This window comes from Papilio polytes, unplaced genomic scaffold (genome assembly GCF_000836215.1).
Source record: "Papilio polytes unplaced genomic scaffold, Ppol_1.0 DF823923.1, whole genome shotgun sequence".
In the NCBI taxonomy this organism is placed as follows: domain Eukaryota; kingdom Metazoa; phylum Arthropoda; class Insecta; order Lepidoptera; family Papilionidae; genus Papilio; species Papilio polytes.
In genome coordinates this window covers 6,402,048-6,426,006 of record NW_013525281.1, presented here as the reverse complement: position 1 = coordinate 6,426,006, position 23,959 = coordinate 6,402,048, and the positions used below count along the sequence as shown (strand labels likewise).

At 34.2% G+C, this 23,959-nt stretch overlaps 2 protein-coding genes across 2 annotated transcripts in view; both read right to left on the bottom strand.

Annotated features, from left to right (window-relative positions):
- Positions 1 to 14,807, bottom strand: part of LOC106102535 (oxysterol-binding protein-related protein 9) — a 38,645-nt gene extending 23,838 nt beyond the window's left edge. The window contains exons 1-6 of the mRNA XM_013282047.1: positions 14,596 to 14,807; positions 4,491 to 4,619; positions 2,824 to 3,003; positions 1,798 to 1,875; positions 827 to 877; positions 565 to 634 (exon numbers count right to left, since the gene is read on the bottom strand). Of these exons, the coding sequence (XP_013137501.1) occupies positions 565 to 634; positions 827 to 877; positions 1,798 to 1,875; positions 2,824 to 3,003; positions 4,491 to 4,619; positions 14,596 to 14,700 (613 nt within the window). The 5' untranslated portion in view covers positions 14,701 to 14,807. The remainder of the gene's footprint in view (positions 1 to 564; positions 635 to 826; positions 878 to 1,797; positions 1,876 to 2,823; positions 3,004 to 4,490; positions 4,620 to 14,595) is intronic.
- A 440-nt stretch (positions 14,808 to 15,247) lies between these two features.
- The window catches only part of LOC106102485 (bromodomain-containing protein 4B), an 18,170-nt gene continuing 9,458 nt past the window's right edge, over positions 15,248 to 23,959 (bottom strand). The window contains exons 2-3 of the mRNA XM_013281982.1: positions 15,959 to 19,365; positions 15,248 to 15,705 (exon numbers count right to left, since the gene is read on the bottom strand). Coding sequence (XP_013137436.1) covers positions 15,378 to 15,705; positions 15,959 to 19,365 — 3,735 coding nt within the window. The 3' untranslated portion in view covers positions 15,248 to 15,377. The remainder of the gene's footprint in view (positions 15,706 to 15,958; positions 19,366 to 23,959) is intronic.

The following is a 23,959-nucleotide window of genomic DNA, read 5'->3' as shown; positions in this document are numbered from 1 at the left end:
ACTCCGTCCGCGTGGAAAAAAAACAAAAGCATCCTATAGGATGATATATTATATATTATATATTATTATATAGAAGAATATATTCTTCCAGACTATCCTCTACGTCTATACATTTTGTCGCGATCTGTCCAGAAGTTTAGGCAGTAAACTCTAACAAACATATATCCATCGAAACTTTCGCATTTATAATATTAGTAAGTAAGATTAACTTATTTAGAATCTCATCATCTTCATAGTTTTCGTCATCTAAATAATTATCATCCGTCATCTCAGATCACTTCCTTCTTGATGACGTCACCTTTCACAGAATACATCCATCTCTTTCTACCTCTACCGATGTACCACACTCATAATGTCCTTCTCGAAATAATTGAATTCTTACTAATATAAATGCGAAAGTTTAGATGGATGGATGTTTGTTAGAGTATGTAGCCTAAACTGCTGGAATCTCGATAAAAGGATAGGAAGAACACATAGGTTACTTTTCTTATTTTTTTAATTCCACGCGGACAGAGTCGCGGTCAAAATAATATTTCTAAGTAAATTGATTGATTCTTTAATTACCTTCTTTGTTATGCATTTGAGATGTATTTGTTGGTCCCTGGTACACCCCGTTCACAGGATTCACGGTATTCTGGTATTACAATTATTTTATTGAAAAAAGTCTGCAGATGCAACGATAGATGGCGCTTTCTTTGTATGATAACGAAAATAGTTTTTCATATATGCATGATTTTGAAATAAAAAGAATCTTTAAACATTAATCCCTAAAATAATAATTTAAATGTATTGGAAATATAAAAATAATGACCACAAAAATCTTTACCTTAGCTATTTGAAGAAGTACTATGGAATGTTTTATATTGTCCAACATTGCCTGTAAAAAATTAAAATAAATTAGACATAAAAAAATTGATATATGGATATTTTAAACACATCGTTTAGTAATTAGTATTAGATGCTTCAAAATCTTAAATCTAACTGCCTTAAATTCGTACAAAAACAATCACTCAAACAGAAAAAAGACAGACAATCATCTTACTACAATAATATTAGTCCCTTTCCCTTTCCACCCTTTTCTTAAGAGAAAGGATGGGAAGGAAAAGTGGATTTGACGGTGGAGACGCATAGGAAGGGGAAATATTCTCTTAATGTGCGTCTCCTCCTCCGTCTATTAAAGGTAGACAACGCATCTATAATTGCGGATATTTATGGGCAGCGGTCGCTTTCCATTTCGGTGGATTCAGGTGGCCGCTTGCTCGCTTGCCACCTTATGTTATAAAAAAAAAATTATAAATGCGAAAGCTTAGATGGATGGATGTTTGTTAGAGATAGTAGCCTGAACTAATTTTGACAAAATTATTCACAGATGTAGAACATCAGGAATAACACAGGCTACTTACTAAGTTTTTTTAATTACGTGCGGACGAAGTCGCAGGCAAAGCTAGACACACACGTTTTTGCCTTTACATACACACACATACACAGTTATATCATACTAATCATACTAATATCATACTTTCATACTAATATTATAAATGCGAAAGTTTGGATGGATGGATGGATGTTTGTTAGAGTTTGTAGCCTAAACGGCCGAACAGATTTCAATGAAATTTGGTATAGATGTAGAGGATAGTCTGGAAGAATACATAGGCTACTTACTTTTGATTTTTTTTAATTTTATGCGGACGAAGTCGCGGGCGAAAGCTAGTAGTGATAATTAATGACACATTACCCTAGTTATACTATACTAATTATACACTAAATAAATGTTATGTCTGATATTTATATACTTACGTTGGAGTGATCTAAAATTACTTGACCCTTGCTCTTCTCCTGGGGGTCCGCGAGCTCCGATACACGGATGCCCATTTTCTGTAAAATTTTGATATATTACTCCAACTAATATTGCATAGCAATTAAAATTTATTTAAAACATATTTTGCAATCAATAGTGACGAAAATTTAGTTAGACACTGACATTGTCAAAAGCTTTAATCGAAGCGTAACAGATGGCGTTGTAATAGGTAATGTTTTTAAAACCGTCCAATAGATGGCGTTTATACAAATTTTATATTTTAGAGTAAAGAAACAAGAATAAAAAAAATTTTTTTTTAGTTACTTGCCATTACTTAAATTATGTGCATAAATAATTAGTTTGCTTTTTTAAACAATAAATAAATCTTTTAATAGTAAAGGTCATTGTCCTGGTCATTCTTCAAGGAGAGATATTGCAATATGATAAGAGGTTGTCATCGTTTGCCGCACTCTAGTGACCGATACGAAGTACGTCATATCTTTTATATTCCACCAATTGAATACCTATACATCGATAATGCACAAATATTAATGAATTATTATAATGTGGGGATAGTAACTTCCGGCTAGGCCGGGTAGATACCTACAGTATGATTAATTTTGTCGAAATTAAATATCAGAGATTGTATGGATGTTTTAACTTTAAAAGTACTGTACGATTCTGGTTGATATTTCGAAGTAGAGGTTTAAATAGTATTTTATTTTACTGATTATTGTGAGTATATTCGTATCGTCAACTTCAATCTTTGTGGTAGATCACGGTCCCTGGCACACATCATACTAATATTATAAAGAGGAAAGATTTGTATTTAAAGAAATAACTCAAATACTACTAGGCTGATTTTCAAAAACTTTTACTATTACAAAACCTACGTTATCAGAGAGTAACATAGGCTACTTTTTCTATTATTTCTTAGTTCCACGTGGACGAAATCGCAAGCTGTAGATAGTTTATATTAGAGATGTTCCAAGCCGCAAAGATGTTTGATAGAGGGATATAGTTACCGTGACTAGTTCAATCATGATCTGCAGGTAAGCGTCCGCTTCAGCCACACGTCGCTCGAGGTCGTCGTGTCGTCGCGCGGGCGCGGGCACACAGCGCGCCCACCGCTCCCGTCGCCCGTGACGTGCTATCGTCTCCTCCAACGCACGCACCCACCTCTCACGCTCACTGCCATCGCGTGCCTAACAACATTATTCTCAATAACACTGGTGTAGAGGCTATGTAGAAGTTCCAGATTATATCACGTAGTAAAGGTTCGTAAGATACATCTTATAACATTGTATTTTACACTTGCGCGTCTCAAGAATGTTAGGTAAGTTAAGAGCCGCCAAGATATATGAAAACTATTTTAGTTATCTTACTAATGTTAAAAATGCAAAAGTTTAGATGGATGGATGGATGTGTGTTAGAGTTTATAAACGGCTGAAGGGATCATGATGTAATTTGGCATAAATGTAGAGGACAGTCTGGAAGAATACATAGGCTATTTGCTTTCGTTTTTTATTCCGGACGGAGTCGCGGGGGAAAGAAGGAAGGGATACATATTACAACATACCACCGTCTCGTGTAAAGGCATCTGTTTCGCAGACACTTAACACTATATGACCCATTTGCTTGATTGCATCGTTTTCCATGAAAATGCCATATAACTTTACATTAGAAGTGTAGCCCACTTGTTGATGATAGGTGGATGGCCGCTCATAATTGCTCTGACTCGATTAATATCAATTCTATTACTTTCATAACTCTAGCCACATTCTCTTATAACGTATAGTTTCCAATCTTTATTCACATTTAGTATACAGCCAAGATATTTTTGGAAGCAATTGCATAACCATATTTTTAAAACCAAACTGTTCAAATATAATTACGTAAAACTGAGTAGCCACAAATGGTTCTACACTAATGAACTTGAAGACAAAGACGAAATATAATCTTGTTCCATTTAATGCGATAAAGGCATTTCAAGGCGGCACAAAACTAGACTACGTTTGCATTGTAACGGTTTCCACTTTTAGACACAATTTTTTTTAAATAACAAGACTTTCATTTAACGTAAATTGTAAACCAAAAAGTATTGTCTACATCTAAAATCAATTTAAATTAGGAAAATGTAACCCTTTTGTCCTCATTTGCGGAAGCGGACATCCGAGAGAAAGGCGTTGCTCCGAGGTGATTCACCGAACGTCGCAAATTGCGCAAATATTTGAGATTCTACGACATACTGCCTATCCCTCACGAATTATTACGTCAACAGCTATCGAATTTTATGAATATTTTCTCTAGTAAAAAACTCTAGAACACCCTAATTATGTTAATATTGCCCTTTTCTGCTTTACTCTATATCAAGAATATCATCATTTGCAACTCCAGTTTAATTTGAGATTATTGCAGATGTCTATGGCTAGCACAAATCATGAATTTCAAGCAGTTTTAAATCGAATTTATCTATTTTGACAACCCTACTGATAAACAAATATCTTTTCTTGCTATGCTGAAGCCGTGAGGGTAGATATTAGGGCTGCCACTAATCCGAATTACTCCAATTGACATGCTATATTCTAGCTACTGGTTTAACATCAATAGTTACTTCTCACCAGTTATCCTTAGTACCGAAAGTCTTAGAACTTACGTGTATTGCAGGTCTTTTAGAAATGGTCACACTAACCTGGAAGTGAAACGTCTTGTGGTCAACGGTGATTGTGAATGTAGAATCATCTTCATCATCAATGCCGATGACGGCAGCACGCAACCGCACGCAGCCTCTTCTCACACCGCGTGTCATCTTTTCTTTTGACTGGAATTAAAGAGATTAAAAATATATATAGAGGAGACATAAATGACACTTCACATGATGCTACATGTCCATATATTTAATTGTATTTAAATGAATTGCCAATAGGTAAACATTATGTTATTTTTTTAAAGTTTATTTTATAAAACAAGATTGAGCTTACTAAAATTTGGTAAAATGTTTTATAATGACAATATGTCTTTGAAGTGGCGTACTAAACTTCAGAACTAACATAGTACCTTTCAAAGAAGTTACCGGTGAAAAAATTTTGTTCTCTATGTCTACTCTATATATTTAAATGTCTTTGACTGGAATACAAATAATTATAGTTAAATAACAACCTTTGTGAATACTGGGAGAGAATATTGGATAAGCACATCCCAATAATCAATGTGAGGTTTATTCTATGGTTGAAATGGAAGAAAATTGCAGCGATCGACATTTTCGCCGATAGATGACTTTCTATATTAAGTAGTATAAATCCGATCAACGCATTCGCGAACATTCTGGAAATACGTATACATTGTCTCGGTAGGCAGTCGACCCCGCTGACATGATATTATACTTTCATATCAGAGTATTCATGTTTAAACAGGACTTCCACATTATGTATGTTTTGTCTCTTTCATTACTAAGAGAATAGACGAGACAGCAGATTAGGTTAGAGATTGTTTAAACAATCTATCGATTTTCATTTGTTTTCCCCAATAACGATCGCAAAAAAGGTATCTTTCAATTTCTTATTTAATAGTGAAAATACCATAAACTATTAATTTAATAATTACGAATTATAAAACAATCATATCTACTTTCTTTTTCTGGACAAATTAAAATTATTTTAACCTTTTGTAACGTCCGTATAAAAGCTGAAAGCTAAATCTAAATATTCATACACTAAATTAAGGTAATTTTAGAATGCTTATTCCGTAAATTATTTCCATACAAAGCGGTCACTCGTGTGTTGGTGGTTCCTTGCTTCAAGCACAATGGATACGATAACCTCTGTTTACAATACCGTGTTTTATAAGAAAGCAGGTAATTAAATATTGTGCTTGTTAAAAAGGATTTTCTAAGGGTATTTTAGATTTTCTCAGGTTCAGCAATAGTTTTTTTTTTTATAAAAAAAAAAACAATATAATACTAATGTTAAATATGAAAGTTTAGATAGATAGATCTTTGTTAGAATTTGTAGCCAAAACGGTTGAACGGATTTCAATGAAATTTGGTATATGTATATAAATGTAGAGTATAGTCTGGAAGAACACATAGGCTTACTCTTGTTTTTTTTAATTCTACGAGGATAGAGTCACAGGCGAAATCTAGTGTACTAATATTTCTTTTACCATTCCAACTAAGCGGAGACTTGTGCTAGGATATGGTTTACGACAATAGTCGATTGTTTACGATAATAGTGATCGGAAAATTGTAACCCAAACCATTAGGCTATTGGCGCATTCATTGGGTAAAGTAACAAGAATTTCTTGAGATAAAAATAGCAACAGGTGTTTTCTAGCACAAAGAGCAATGTTTTAAATTTCTCTCGAGACATCACGTAGTGAGGGCGTTTGCTGAATTAAAATAGTCCGTTCAAATAGACATTAACAGTAAACAACTCAAGGGCTAGGAAAGTTAATGAATGTTAAGAAAATAGAAATCAAAGAAAGGGCCAAATAACCGACTTGTTTTATTATTACAACTAGATCTCAATTTATACTGGACGCTCTCTTATCTATGGTACTAATGTCATAAAGAAGAAAGATTTGGATTTTTGTATGTTCAGTATATAACTCTAAAAATACTGGGCCGATTTCAAAAAATCTTTCACCATTATAAAGCTACGTTGTCAGTGTGTAACATAGACTATATAATTCATTATCCATTTAATTTCACGCAGATGAAGTCGCGAGCACCAGCTAGTCTACAATAATTATGCACGAAGTTAGGACTGCTTAATTATTCACTGACCGAAATGCGTCGACTAAACATTTTAACAATCATGTTTTCCACAGATTGGTATTATCCCAAACGAGTCTTCTCATTCACATAACAATCGTTTATTCATAAACATTTCTTGTTTAAACTAACAGAGAAGAACGCATGAGCAATATAATTAAGAATACGTTTGATTTCATATAATATTACTAGCTGTTCCCGCGCGACTTCATTCGCATGAAATTATGACAATTGGTTTATTGATTACATTTGTCAAATACAATTGCAAATGTCAAAATGATATGACATGGTGACAAAGTATGGCAATTTTGCTTCCTTGATGTTGGCAGCAACTTGTGGTCTCTTTCCCACATTGGGGTTTTTATCCAAAATATTTACCCCCTAAGTTTAATGGCGTGAAAATATATAGCCTAAAACGTGACGTAAGTGTAGGGCTTTTTATTAAAGAAAGAATTATTCAAAAATATGCTGTAATTGCTGACATCTTAGGCAACAAAGAGATGTGTGTTTACGCTTTATTACAATAGTATAGGTGGGAGATATCATACAACATTTACGGATGCCTGGTCAGCCCGAACTTAGGCTGACGCCTCTCGCTGGGGATTTATATGAGCTATTACAAGTTTGGGGGGAGGCAGACCACCTATGATATGTTTGTTAATCCGAAGTAATTCTTCCACAGATCCTCGGGTAAGCGACTGGTTTCTTATGACATCACCATGGCCGTTACTCTTCATCATAGCCAGCTATTTGACATTGATCAAGGTGATAGTACCCGCTTACATGAGGCGGCACGCCCCCTATGACTTGAAGACTGTCATCAAGTGGTACAACATCGTCCAGATTATCGCCAACGCCATCGTCACTTGGGGTGTAAGTTAATTAAGATAATATAATATACTAAACGATATAGATGGGGCATAATCTGTAATATCAATGTGACGTCACAATATGAGAATACGACTCTTTATTACCTACGTCATGTCTGACCGGTTTCTAACAAGACGATATTTAGCTGATATAGAATATATTTAGCAATGACCTTTTAGCGTGGCAGCAAATTGGTGGAACGTGTAAAATTTAATTTTCTACAAATAGGCTCGAGAGAATTGACTTCAAATTCAAAATGTCATCGTGCAAATTAATCCATACAGGTATTTCCATAATTAAAATATTGTCATGATATGGGCACGTTAAAAGAAAGAATCGCATGTGTCAAGGAGAGTTTTAGTTATAAGTGAGGAGAGGGGATAGAGAGAGATAGAGTACATGGGTAGAGGTAGGTTCAGGAAGAGATGGATAGTTTGCATTAAAGATGACATTCAAAAAGGGAATGATGACTGGGATGACGAAAGACTGGTGCTCAGACCCTACAGGAGTAGGATAAGGCGGTTCCCCGCCTCATCCTACTCTATATGAAGTCATATCCCAGGGTCAGAAATATTTATCTTATTTCCAGATAATGACATCAGGGTGGACAACTACTTATCACTTCGGCTGCGTGCTGCCTGATTATTCCATGAACCCTGAAGCTATGAGGATGCTTAAATTTATGTGGTGGACTATTGTACTGAAGCTTCTGGAGCTACTGGAGACCGTGTTCTTTTTACTAAGGAAGAAGGAGCGACAGGCTTCCTTCCTCCATGTCTATCATCATGTCAGTACGCTGGTAATCATATGGTTGGGTACGAAGTATATTGGAGGTAAGATTATCATGCATACTATTTTTTCCCCACACTAAGAGCAATTAAAGTTAGGTAGGCTCAGAGTAATCTTACTAATATTATAAATGTGAAAGTTTAGATTTATAGATGGATGGATGGAGGGATGTATATTTGTTAGAGTTTGTAGCCTTAACGGCTAAAGGATCTCGATGAAATTTGGCATAAACGTAGAGGATAGTCTGGAAGAACACATAGGCTACTCACTTTTGTTTTTTCTACTTCCACGCGAACGGAGTCGAGTACGAAAGCTAGATTGACATAAACTACTTTCCTGGCAAGGGATGGAATGGATGAATGATACGATTTGACATTTGTTTCATTTTGAACTTTTACCAATCGGTTTAAAATGTCTTCTAATTCTCACAAGGTAACAGGTACCGTTACAAATTGCAATATATTCGCACGGCACACTGGCAACAATATTGGGGGTGTACGGCGCCGCACGCGATCCGCGAATAAACCGCAAGTCTGGATCCCTCGCCTAATTACAACCATATCTAGGCACCCCATCAACTAACACGAATTTGCCATTCTTCGCAATTCCATGAACTATGATTAAAAACAAAATTGTGACTACAAAGGTAGGGGAGGACTGATAATTGGATTGTGTGAAAGATGATGACAGATATTAAACAGAAAGTAAAAGGTTGGCAACTATGGAAAAAAGGGCAAGGACATGACTATAGTCAAAAAAAAATTTCTTCTCTTTCTTTCTCTTAGATAATGACAAGGTTAACAATATCTGGTATGTGTGGGCAATGGAAAATTTGTTCAAAAGTGAAGCGTTATTAAAAAGATTATGAAACAGATGTATGTAATCTTCACACGATTGCTTTACGGCCTCACATTATTATAACAATCTATAAAAACGCGGACATCATTACGTAAAACATTATAAAAGATTTACGGAGATCATTATTGCCTCGATTGATACAAGAGGCAATTTATAAAGTTTTGAAATTACCTATCAGTTCCATGAGGTGTTATTTTGTAAGTTAGTATATATAGGCTTAAAAAATTCCAGAATGACTTTTTAAGAAAGACTTTTTTTTTTATTTTGTTTGAAAACACTTTTACTATCACGGTGAAGGAAAAAAAAAACTCAGATTGCGTTTGAGTTTAAATTTATTTTACAAATATTTCACCCACGAATAAAACGTTCTAAATTTTTCTTCATACGCAAATGGCTTTTGTATCGCTTATTGTTTCAAAATTTAAACAATGAAATCTGTATTCTCAATCCTTTCAAGTTTGCATTCCAACTTACAGAATTTCGGTTAATTATTATATGAAATTTAATCGAAGGTCACATCTGTAATTCCAACCGCTGAAGTCATGTGTAACGTAATTTTGAAATTCAAGTTACAGTTCAGCAAAGGTGAAAGGAATGCGATATGTTATTTACATAATATTGTTTTTAAGACGCCCACGGGCGCTTTTTAAACGCGCAGAGTTGGCGGTTTTTTAACGCTCTTGAATACGAACTTTGTAAAATCAACCTTCTTTCGTTCGATCAGAGATCAAAATGCAATACCGTAAGATAAAAAGCGTCGCTATTTACAATTTATTGTTATGTAAGAGATAAGAGAACAAATTTAGTTCTTACAAGTGCATTATCACAAGACATTTTAGTTGTAATTTAGATAACAGAGAAATATTTAATAGTAGTAAAAATATGAATAAAATTATTTCAATTGGTACACACAAGAAATGTAAGAAACAAAACTTAATTCCTCAACGAAAGGAAATGATTTTCTTTTACAAACTTAGGCAGTTGCGACTAACGACCTTGTTTTTTTAATAGCGTAAAGCGTTCTCGCTGACTGAGACAAAAGGGAAATGTAAATTCAGGCGCTACTAAAGTACTTTTTTTATTCGCAATTAGGCTGAGAGGACTCTTTCTCGTGAGGGCTTTTAAAATGAAGTGCAAAGTATTTTCAAGCTTATAAAATCTCTTAGGCGAAGATTGGGCTTGTAACTGTAAAATCCTTTTATATATTTGACATTTAGCTACGTAACAATTATAATTTATAGGGTAACGTTAGAATATATTAAACCTTGAAGTAAAATTTCTACGATTTACTTATTTTGTTGTACTACTTTTGCCGTTGTTTGTGGTGTATGTGCGTAGCTGCGTTAATTAACTATTTACAATGTAAGCAGACCTACATAATAGATTAAATATAATTTTAGGACAGCTAAAAACATTCCAATCTCGGTAGCCATTTGAGAAATCTAAAAATAACCTCAAGAAGATTACATTAACAAAACGGAACGGTTCCTTTAATAAATCGATTGAGGGACCTTCCCTGTCTCCAAACAAAGCAGAGTAAAACACAATCAATAACATTCGACTTTTAAAATTAAATTTATTTATTTTATTTAAAAAACAAAATAGGGATATTTCAGATTTCAAAGAAGGAAGGGAAAATACATGTAAAAAAATCTATTTGTTAATGAAACAAAAATATTACGACAGACCCTCTGGGGTAACAATCGGTACAGTTGTTTAAGCTATAAAAAGTGTCAATATAATTTACACGGATACAAACATACAAAATACGAGGAAAACATCATAATTTTTGATTTATTAAAAAAAGATAGATCAAGGAATCGCTATTTCATCGTTGCATGCGATCATAAACAAGCATTTGGGAAGCAGTTTATGCCGGCATTTGCTCTATCGCAGTGACGGCGTCGGTTTTACGGCTTCGTCATAAACACGTTTACTGCGCACGGATTATCGACCGTTATTATGAAACGTAATCTAATGTCAACCCCAATGAGATCAATGCAAACATTATAAAATACGACGAAATATTTGTATAAAATATGAATGTTAGAAACCAATAAAGGAGACAATTTATCAAGCCTAGATTCGGTATCTATATGTGGTTATAATCGACTTTTACTTATCTGTGTCAACTCACTTCCCTTTTTCTTTGATTCTTGCCTTGAAAGTGTACAAATCCTCGTCTAATAAAATAACTTAATCCATTACAATCATAATTATTTTAACCCAAAACCAAAGATTGGGCAACTACGGCTCGCCTTGGCAATTCCATATTTTAAATCATTCGTAGCAAAAGTTTATTGAACTTGAGTAACATTTGCATAAATTGTGCTAATTTTATGTCTAGAAATCCATACTTTGAACGGCAACGAATAACAACTGTCAAAATATTTCGAAATTGATATTGCTAAACTATCTCGTAACATGTTAGTTATAAGTGTGGAGAGGTACACCAGTAGAGGTAGACCAAGAAAGAGATGGATGGATTGTGTGTAAGGTGACATGATCAAAAAGGGAGTTATAACTGAGATGACGGATGATAGAGTTATTTGAAGGAAGAAAACCCTGTGCTCCAACCCTACGAGAGTAGGTTTAGATAGGGTAGATGATCTGTGACATGAAATAATAGCCGGAACTGTATAAATACATTGCCATTCTTAGCACTCTGAAAAAAAAAAAACAGCTATAATACTGGCTGGATACAAAAGACGTAACTTTTTAACAAGAAACGTCCGTAGCATGCATTTAAAAGGCTTTCATTGTGTAACATGTAATGTCAAGGTTGCTATTACGAAAGATATGAATCAGATTTAATAGATGCGACCTCAAACTATTTATAGCAATTTTTTTCATGAATTAACCGCTTAAACATAGTACTGTTATGGCAGTATTAAAGTAAATAAAAGGGCCTCATTCTCATGGGTGCTTTTATACCACGTTAAAAAAACGTTGAATTATAACAAATGCATTTCTATTTATATACGACGTCTATAGTCGCAGAGTGTTGCATTTTGTGCTCTGGGCATACGAAATAAGAGTGATTTTCAAGCGTTTCTCGCACGAGAGCAGGGAACTACGAGTTTCAACGCGGCGTTATAAAAACGCTCGTGCCTATACGTGTGATGAAAATAATTATTTGCAAATTGTAAAACAATAGTTTGCGATAACAGGATTAATATTTGTAAAGTATCAATCTGATTGAACTGAAATTAAATAAAATTGCGTTATTTAGTTAATGCGTAATAGCATCTGATTGTGTACCACTTGATTGAGGCATCATAACCGAAGCTATAATAATAAATGTAAACATTTATAGTATATTTCAATAGCTATTAAGATTATTGATAGTTCAAACACATTGCAAATACAATATCATTGAATCAAGCATAATAAATGTGTTAACGATTAGAAATATTTATTAATAGCAATATAGGCTTGTATTCTGAAACTTTGATCTTTGGATTTCATCAAGAATATGAAATTATATTGACCTACTAACTACTATAATAAAATATGGAATATTCTGAAACACCGTTCTAGTCCGCCTATTAAGGTTTAAATTTGCGGATGACGTCGTGGGCATTAACTAGTATGTCATAAAAAGAGTGCTAGCAAAATGAACTATGTGTTAATAAGTGCAGTTCTAATTCTATGGGCACATCCAAAACCTTGGTATTATTTTTTTTTCTTTCAATGAGATACAGACATAAAAATATACTGTGGTACAACTGTTTTAATGGTAAAAACCAATTGTAGAGTGTGTTCATAATATTCATTAAACTGTCATATGTTATCTGTATTTTATTGCAATGTATTTGTTTGGTTTCAATTCGTTCTATTAGTTGTTCAAAAAATATCTGATGCATAGATGATTTTTATTATAATTTCGTGGTTGTAATATTAACTTTCAAAATCTCTAAACATTCTTATTTTGAGTAATTTATGATGTGAATTAGAAGTGTTCTTCTTTAAAAATTAAAGAGTTAATACATTTCTACTTGAAATTATTCATTTACCAAAAGATTTTAAATCTTCATTTGTGTCTTTTAAGAAAAATTGATAGAATCTTTCTAATTATTTTACAGATATTACTCATATTTACTTTTATTGGTGACGGCACTGACCAGTTTCATACCCTGACCAGGTCCTTCTTCTGGGCGAGTGTTACTGGGCTTGTTTCGGGGTTGCGTCGCGCCTCGCACTGGCTTTTTATGAATCTTTCTATTACTACTTTTATAGATTTAACTACTACTTAGGTTGCATAGATTTCTGGTCATTTTTATCATCCTGTATATATTAAATGTTTCATATTCTTTCCTCAGGTGGCATAACATCATTCTCTCCTATGATCAACAATGCAGTACATGTTATTATGTACAGTTACTACCTGCTTTCAGCCGAAGGAAGCCCTTCAGTAAAGGCTCATTTGATTAAATACAAGAAATGGATCACTGTCATGCAAATGGTATGGTTAAATATACAATACAGTCGGTTCTAGCAGTAACTGTTCAGTTGTCCCTACACACAGTTTTCACTTAACAGTTGTATTGTTTTATAGATATTCAGTTTGAACTGAACTGTTTAACTGGTCTACAACTTAACTGGACTTTTCAGTTTACACTGAACACATTACTAAGGAATTTTCTCTAGAGATAGTCTCAAAGTTAACCTTAGACAAAAATGTATTTAAATTTGTTGTGTGATTTAGAAATATGTCAAAATAATTATTAAGTTAACTATTGCAATTGAACATCATCTTCCCAGCCTTATCTTACTCACATAGGGTTGATGCACCTCATACACATTATTCTATCCTCCATCATCTACCTCTACTGTTTATGTTTAATCAAAAAATTTTTTTCAGGTTCAATTTACATTAATGATTATTTATAGTTCTCAAGTATTCCTGCCAAGCTGCCCCGCACCTCTCGGCGTTACTATAATATACTTTCCCAATGTGATATTTGTATATTACATGTTTTATAATTTTTTCAAACACAACTATGTAGAAAATAAGCAAAATGGATGTAAAAAGTAATTAAACATGATATTAATTTAATCAAGAACAATAGAAAGGTATTATCAGAGGTAAATTAGATAATTCCTAGTATCTTTCAGTTGTTTTATTAATGTTGAAACAGTCAACGAATTTGGCTCCTGTGGAATTTATAATTAGAATATCAGATTCTTTAAGGTATGTCTTCATTTTATATAATTATCTTTTAGAACTGTAGAAAAATAAAACTAAATAGTTTTGGCAATGTATAGTGTTACATTTTTATTTATTAATTTTTCAATTAAGTTAGGATCGCACAAATATATTTAAAACGATCGCACTCTAAATTACTTTGGATGTTTAAATTTTGCGTAATAGTCCATATTAGGAGAGAACTAAGAATTTATCGTAAATTAAATAAATACAACCTAATTGATTTTATTTACTTTTCGTGTTAAGTTCAATCGGTGAAAATAACTTTCTGACGCCAAAACGACAAGAAACGTCACTTACCGTGTAATAAGACAGGAGCCCAGCATTCTCGTCCAAAACAAACCACCGATATTGCCACCCTTTCATAACATTTGTCCATTTACTTAGTGAACCCTCCATCATCATTGTATAACTTAAAAACAATTATCAAAAAACATTAAAAATAATCACAGAAAATATTTAACTGCGGCAGCAACACAATACCATAAATAATCCATATGTTTGACGTTACTGCAAATCTTTGCCTGTTGCTAAAATCAGGCAATCAGATACCAATATTGCCATTATCAAAACAAATAGAAAATGTTTTCATAAAAAAATCTTTGGTTTTTACCTATATATGTTTAGTATTTTATACATTAGTGTATATTTATATTAATATGCAATAATTATTCGAAAATACTGCCTCGTATCGGGCAATTTTTAATAACGACATCTAGTGAGTTAAGACAGACATTGCTCTTTAGCAACATTTTACGAAATAGAATTTAGGTTTGCGGTCATCTGTATAAAATTGTGCAAATCAATAATAGGCACATGTTGCATATTTCAGTAACATATCTGTGTAATATTTTTTTTTAGTTGTCCTGCAATGGTTCTTTCTTAGTGAGTATAGCTAAAATATTTAAATTTATTCGGTGGTTACAGGTGTTACAAATAAAAAAATCATAAATAAAAAAAAATATTTTATATTATACAACCCGATTATCACTTTCATACAAATCGTAACGACTAACATCACGTCGTTTTAATTTAGTAACACTAACACTATACTATTTACAAACGTCAATCGATTAACTGTTTCATTGTCTTCTCAGTGATCTGCCGAGCTTTGTTTTACTATAACCTGAAGTAATTGATACTTTACTGTCTTCCTGATCTAAACTAATACCTGATAAATCTACAAATAATGGCACGTTCTCTGAACCTTCAGCTTCAGGATCTTTTTCTTTGTCGAAGTTTTCTGGCGTCCCATCACCTTCGATGGCCAGTTTTTCGATGTCTTTACTTAATGAATTATTCTCTGCTGCTTCGACGAAAGCATTTGACAGTTCCCCGCTAAGTTTGCTAACGTTGCCTGATGAAATATCGTACATGAATATTTCTTTGTCTTCAGCTGGTTCGTCGTTTCTGAAAATGAGAATAAATTACATATTACACTGATGTAGGTTAAATTAATTTTATAGTTTTGTTACATAAAATAAGTTTTGGTAAGATGTTTGGGGAAGACTCATTTCTTTTAGCAATTGAAGGAAATGTAGTATTTTTCTATGTTTATCCGTATTAACTTGGCGTATTTTTATTGTTTGATGGTATACTCGCATAACAGTGATTACGATTACGCATAATTTCAATAAATATGAAAATACGACAAGATACTCACTCTGTAACTAGAAGAATAACGGATTGTTGATCTGTTGCTGTTTTCTTTTCAATATCGAGCCATTTATTGAAATTATCTGTTGTTGGTTTCTTTAGCAAATCTTGCAAACTATCACCGGCAACGAATTTGATGCCTTTCAAGCTGTTAGTTGTTGCTCGTTCAGCTCTACTGTGTTCGGTACTTAATTCCTCTGTTTGTACTGGCGCTAATACAACAACCGACGTTATCTTTCTACCTTTTAGAATATCAGGCAGAGGAAATTGATTTCCCTTAACTTTCAAAGGCAAATATCTGTTATATTTTTTATCGTTAAGCGCCACTGGATCTACCTGAGTCGCATCCTCTTTCACATAATCTTTTGCTATATTTTTACCTTCTGGTGTGTTAGGATCGAACTGTACAACTTTCATATCAACTGCTTGAGGTGAAGCTGATGGTGGGGATACGTATGTCGCCATGTTTTCTGATGCGGCAATATCCTGATCATCTTCATCGAAGTTTTCATCAATTCTTGATTCAATCTGATCACCGTTGGGTTTAACTATGACTGGATTGTGATCGCTCGCCGCAATTTGCTGACCACCTCCGGCGCTGAAGAAATTTGCTAATTGATCTGGAGGAAGAGATTCTAATGGCGTTTCTCCCACTTTGTCGTAATCTAATACGCTTATATCAGCATTGTCTAGAATTCCAGAAGAAAGCAATTGTTGACGAAGATCATCTGGCACTTCATCAGGAAGTTCTATCGTTGGCTTCTTCTTCTTCTCCTCTTTTTTCGGTTCTGGAGTTGATGGTAAGGAATTTGAAGTTGAAGAAACATACTTTGGAGTCGTTGGCTTAATTTCAACAGTTCTAGAAGTTGACTGGTAGAAAGGAGCTTGAGTACTAGATACAAATGATGGTTGAGCTCTGGATCTTTCTTGTTGATCATAATTGTTGTACTGATTATATTGATTCTGTTCAAATTGTTTAGTTTGTTGCTGCTGTTGTTGTTGGTGGTGTAATTGTTGATTATACAGCAGTTGTCCCTGTAGTCGCTGTATTTCTTCCTGTTGTTTTCTAACATTTTGTGCTAATTGTTGTCTTACTTGTTCTTGTTCAGCATCAAAAGCTTGTTGTTGCTGTTGTTTTTCTTGCTCTTCTTTTTGTTTTTGTTCTTGTTGTTGTTGATGCCGATGTTGTTGCTGTTGTTGTTGATAAAATTGCTGCTGTGGAGTTATGGATGTCGGTGCTGGTTGTTTGTTGTCATTCAAACCTTCAAAGTTATTCCGCGAATCGCGGCCATCGACTGTTATGTGCTGTTCATACTTAGATATGGAAGGCACAAGCTCACCGTCTTTTGGAACAAACTGGCCAATGTTTTGTTGGTGATCAAGACTTGTTTGACTTTGGAAAATAGTTTGATGTCCCGAAGGAGGTCTCTCTGTTTGAGTTTGCGAATGCTGGTAGTGATTTAGAGGTTGCTGATGAAAACTATGCTGTTGACTGGGTGTTGGTGATGGTTGGGGGTGGAAACTGAATAGTGGTGGTGACGACGGTTGTGGAAGGAATTGATTGTGGGGAATAGGAGATGGCGAAGGAGAAATATGACTCGAAAATGAACTATGCTGTGTTGGAGATTGAAGAGTTGGTCTAACAACTGGTTGAGCTCCTTGATGAAAACTAAATTGTTGAGTTTGTTGCTGGGAAGACTGGAAAGGAACTCGGTTATTTTCAATATGAGGAGGAGAAGGTTTTAAGTTATAGAAAGGTGGTCTACTAGGGGAAACAGAAAATGAAGGACTATTTAAGCCAGAGTCAAAATGTTGAGACGGTCTCTGCTGCGTGGGTAGTTGTTGATTGTAAGGAATCAATTGTGGTCTACTTTCTGAGAAGTGCGCGGAAGAGGTACTAGGACTTGGCTTCGGATTAAAGGTTTGTGCTTGCCTAGTCGGCAACAACTGAACTTTAGGTGGTTCCACTTGTTCTGTTGTAATGGTGTGATAATTTTCTTGTAAATATTTAGGTTCATCGAAATATGTTTGGGGTTGTGGTTGCTGTTGATGGAATGGTCTTTGTGGACCAGAATGAAAACTTGTTCTCGGTGGACCACTGAAATGTGGTCTCGAAGCGAACGCGGGTGGGCTGCTTGGACGAGCGTGGAAAGAAGGTAGATTGCTTGGTCTTGAAAATGTCGTTGGGAAGGCGGGACTGATTGGACCGGGAACAGTTGGAGCAACATTGGCAAAGTGAGAACTTGGAGAAGCACTAGGAAAACCTGAATATGAGCTTACTGAAGGTGATGGAGGAAATGGACTCTGCCTGGTTGATTGAGGCTGTGACCTAAATGGCGCAACCGATGGCCCCTGTCTTGGCAATTGATAGTCATTAGATAAGAAACTTTGCTGGAATTGAATCCGACTTTGGGCATGTTGAGAAGCAGACCTGTACGTTTGTGATGAATGATCTGCTAATGGACTGGAATGCGAGATAGAGCGACTACTGGAGTCGTGGTACTGTGGTTGCGGAGACGCGGAATGTTCGTAGGTTTGTGCACTCGGATGGGCATTAGGTAAAGCGATTGCTGGCCTCGGAGCAGTTTCCTCGTGATGTTCGTGAGGTCCATTGTCTTCGCGGCTGCTGTAATGATGATGGTTCTCATTACCAAACGTTACTTTAACACTGCTGTCGCTATGATAAACTTCGGATTCTGGTTTTATTATCGCTCTCAAAGTCGTTGTTTGAGTTGGTAAATACAGAGGTTCAGGGGTCACAGTAATGTAATCATCGTGACTATCATCTTCATGGTTCGAAGGTGGGGTGATGGCTGGAATAGGTTTTTCATAAACTACTTTATCTTCGGAGTGCGGGTCCTTGCTATATTTTACATAAAACACTTGAACTGGTTCTTTCTTTTTCTTTAGTATGGGTTGTGGTGGCGGCGCTGGCAAAGATTCATTGGATTCCTTAATGATGATTTCGATGATAGGTTCAGGTGCTTCAATGTAATGAGGCTGGGGCTCGTAGCTGTAGAGCGGGGCGGTCGGTAGCGCACCATAAGGTGGACCAAATGAACCTTCGGGAGATTGATCGTGAATATTGAGAATTTTAGGTTGTGCGTGTATTTCGTTCTTGTTACCAACGACCTCATCTAGGTTACTAAGATTCGGGTCGTACAGAGGATCTTTTTGTGAATATTGAACAACGGGTTCCATTTGTACCGCGTATGGCGGCAGTTTCCCTCTGGGTACATTTGAAATTCTTCTGTTGCTTGACGTAGAGCGGAAATGTTGTACTCTAGAGTGCGGGAGCACTAAAGAGTACTGTAGATTTTGCGGAGTTCGTATATTTTCGAGTTGTCGTTTCGGTTTTGTTTTCGCTGTCGAGTTTTTGGCACAAGTCACGCTGAGCACAGCCAAGGCTGTAACCTGAAACAAGGTAAATGACGTTAAATTGACTTCACTTGTGATGCTTTTGAACTTTTTAATGCGATTTATTTGTAGGTAAATTAACTCTAGTCTTGAGTGAATGCTTACATAAGTCTCTATTTAAAAAAAGCATTCCTTTGTCGGCGCGGGACAAGGGGCGTGTGTGAGGCACGTCAGAATGAATGACTCGGATGTATCGCGACCTCGTAGCGTCATTTGGAGGAACACGTAACGAATACTGCAGGTGTGTTTAAGGAGAAAGTGATTTAATATGGAAAGCTTTATTGCCGGTTAATGGACACGCACTTTGGGGACAAAGACGTTTGGTCCAAGTGATAAGTGTAATTGTGTTTTTTTTTAATAAATAATTGGTAGGTGTTAAATATTTGTTATTCATTATCAAGTCATTAAGAAATTGTTAACACTTGATATATCAAGCTGGTAATAAAATTAGTTTCAACACTAATAAACAGTTGAAATATGCCAGATACTCAACAAACATTTCTCTTAATTTTTCTATTAGTTTATACATTCATTTAAAAAGTTTTAATTCTTAATTCAAAAACGCGTTAAACTTATAACTTGAACTGTAGATTTAAGGAAGTTACTTTCGGGCGGGCCAGTCGGACTGCATTCCGATGAGACCAAAAGTAACACGACTTTTTAACTCCAGGAAACTTTAACAGCACGTGTCATGTATCACAGATTATATGATATTAGGCCATCAGTATATTTACAGATATTAACAAATACAATTATGATGACGGTTAAATTAAAATAAAAAGAAAACATCATCATCATCATCTTCCTCCTTATCCTAATCCAGTAGGGTCAGCGTGACAGGTTTTTGTCCTCCAAATAACTCTATCGTACGTCATCTCAGTCATCACTCCCTTTTTGATCATGTCACCTTTCACGCAATCCATCTTTTTCTAGATCTACCTCTACCGGTGTACACCATAACATACATAATCTAAACGCAAACATTTCGAAAACATAATAAAAACAAAATTTTAGAATTAGAATATTTCACAATAGAAACCGCATTTAGACACTGAATGCATATTTCGTAAGTCGAAACGACTCGCGAATCTTTAAATATGAATTAGTGCATAATTTTCGAGATGCATTAAAACTGTTACGAAATCCGAATGGCCATTGAATCACCACTTCAATGCTGTTATGAAACTGTCAAAAGTAAAAGTCATATCTACTTGAATGTGTATGAATTTTAAGTAGGATTTTTATTTCATGTTATTGGTACTTCGGTTACAACTGTATACTGATAATATACTATACTAATATAACTTTTCCCGCGACTCCGCGTGGAATTAAAAAAGACAAACGTGAGTAGCCTATGTGTTCTTCCATATTATCCTCTACGTCTATGTCAAACTTCATCGAGATCTGTTCAGCCGTTTAGGCTACAAACTCTAACATCATCAATCCATCTAATTCGCATTTAAAATATTAGTAAGATTATGAAGAGGAAAGATTTGTATTTTTACATGTATTGAAATAACTCAAAAACTACTGGACCCATTTTAAAAATTCTTGCACCATTAAAAAGCTATGTTATCAGTTAGTAACATTGGCTTGTTTACTATTTTATTTAATTTAATGCGAGCGAAGTCGCGAGCAACAGTTCGTCATTTATAAAATTTAATTACAAGTATGTTAGGAACAAACAATAAACCCAGCTTCATGTTTATCATAATTAATACAAAGTGATTTATTTTATTTTATTTAATAACTTTTGATTCAGCTGTTTATGCTGATGGAGGTCACAGCATATACAATATACAAACCTACTTAAAAATAAACATTCACGCTACAGATTAAAAAAATAATCAAAATATAACATTTGCATGACGACGCCAATTAAAAAACAAAAGTTCTAAATTTTAAAAATTCTCACGGCATTTTTTTAAGTCAACAAAGAAAAGAAATTTAATTTCCACTACATTATCTCAGCTGAGTTATCGAATAATGTGAGAATTTATGCTGGTATTCTATTATGCAAAGATTATCTGCGATCATTTGCATGGTAGATGGAAACGCTGATATTTTTAAAACAATTTTTGTACTTTGGAAGGAAATTATATGATAAATATTCAACGCTTGAAACTCTACAAGCATTCTAATGATTAAAATAGATTTTTAGTAATGTAAATAAATTCATTTCCAAAAGTAGGTTCCACAAAAATTTCTCACCGAATTAATTATGCATGCAAACGGATTTGTGCATCGTCCACATTCACTATGTGATTGTCATTATTTCGAAGATTGATTGACTTTACGACATAATTAAAAGCAATCAGTAAAGGACATTCAAAAGATTTGTACAATTTCTTCTTGCTAAATCCATTTATAAAAGTGTGTATCTTTGTCTATTTGTTATTATTACTGATAAAAATGTTCATCTAAAAATAATACGTCACGAGTAAACGTGATGCTTGATTGTTATGACACGTTCGTAAGTGGAACAAAAAACAAATGAACATCTAAAAAACGAAATAAAAAAGTAATCTTTTATTTTTATTTGACAGCTTTGTGTATATTTCTACGTAAGCAATTTACTGTTTATTAGTCCTATTGATATGTGACAAATCTAATTAACTTAAATAAACTAAATAAGTGAACGTAAAGATAATGTAGAAATAAAAAAAAACATATTTGCATAAATTAAAAAATCATGGACAATAGTCCATAAATAATAATTTATGGTCCAATTTTGACTAATATACGGCCACTACTAATTAAAAAAATAAAAACAAGACATATAGTCTTACATAATGTGAGATTGAGGTAAACTATATAATTATGTAAGATAAGCATGTTTTATTACGACGATTAACGACACTTATCACATTACATCTGTATTTAACATTTACTGCCGTACTCCGAGTTATTTAATGTATACTTAACACTTTATGGGCGTCGTCAGGGAAACCAGAGATCCAAAAGTGTAAAACAGATTAAAAAGCTACTCTGAAACTTAGAACTGGGGACTAGAGATTTTAGTATACAGCGCCATCTCTTGCGATAGCCAAACCACGTACTAATTTAGGGGTGTCAAATCTATTTTGGCAACCAAACGACATTTGTCTAAGGGCCACTAAATTGTAAAATGTCTGATAACAATCCAACGTGTCAAATATGCGAGGGAAATATCTGATTTTGTTATTTTAACTGACGTCATTTTTAAGCTATCTGACCCTCTATCAGCCAATGGTGGGACAAACCCTAAGACTTCCCTGTTCTTAGTGACCGTGAGAAGGTAGGTAATACATTTTTGAATTAAAAGTGCTTATTATTACGTTTTCATTACATAAGACTTATTAATTCAGTCGGAAGCAGAGATGAAAGTCCGACATTTTGATTAATGTAATATTTAAACTCGTGCATATTTTTCGAACATTTAATTTACGTACCGTAACAAGTTGTTATTACAATTGAGTGAATTAATGATTTTATTAGGTTAACTATTACTTACGTTTACTGACATAACTACGATTTCATTTACAGCTTACAGGGATGGATAGATGTTTGATAATGTTTTCAAACTAAACGACTGATTAGATCTGGATGAAATTCTGCATCGATGTAGAACATAGTCTGCAAGAATACATAGGCTACTTACTTTTGCTTTTTTTAATTCCACGCGGACGGAGTCGCGAGGAAAAGCTAGTTACTTATAATTTTACATGAGCAAAGAACAGATTAAGCGAATAGATATAACAACGACTATTTAATTGTATTAAATTATGGTTAGTGCATTGACATGCCTGCCATCTGTCGGCAAACGCCCGCCACGGTTACTTTAATTGCATAATATCTTTATTGTTACGCATAACGATTGTTCGCGCTTAACTATTTGTAACAGTTTTCCGGTGTTAAGTATAATATGAGTAGAAATTTATCTATATATATAAAAGAAATTAACGTTTGTCCCCGTTTTAAACGGCAGAAGACTTTAACGATATTTAAATACGTATTTATGAAATGACTGTTATGATTTAACTCCAAATTCCATCAAATTTTTGTAAGCAACGCTTACGAAGAGAAGTGTTTATTATTTGTAGTATTCGGGCGTATACAGATGGATATAATTTGTCAAAATGGTAAGGTTTGTTTCTTGTTTAAAAGTTTTTTCAAATTCGAACGTTTTTTTTTTGTTACTTTCACTACAAATTTTATTATAACAGGAAGATGATAGTTTTCTGCCTTCTCAAGTATGTTTCATTTTTTTTTATTTTAAGAATTCTATTGTGTATAAATTGTAAAATAAATAAATACACTTTCTGAATACTAATAAATCGGAAATAGCAACGTCTGTCATGCAAATCATTGACAGAAAAAAAATGTACATCTGACATATAACCATTGTTCTGACGAAGTTTCTTGTCATGTTTATCGTCGATTGTTTCTTTTCTTATACCATTTTGTTTCATACACTTTCGATTACTAACATTATACTTATTAAATAATGATAACTATAATAATAATGATTATCCCTCCGACCTCACGTTTAGTCTTAAAGCCCATACATGTAAACCTAACACCTCTTACTGTTCTTGCTATGCAATAGACT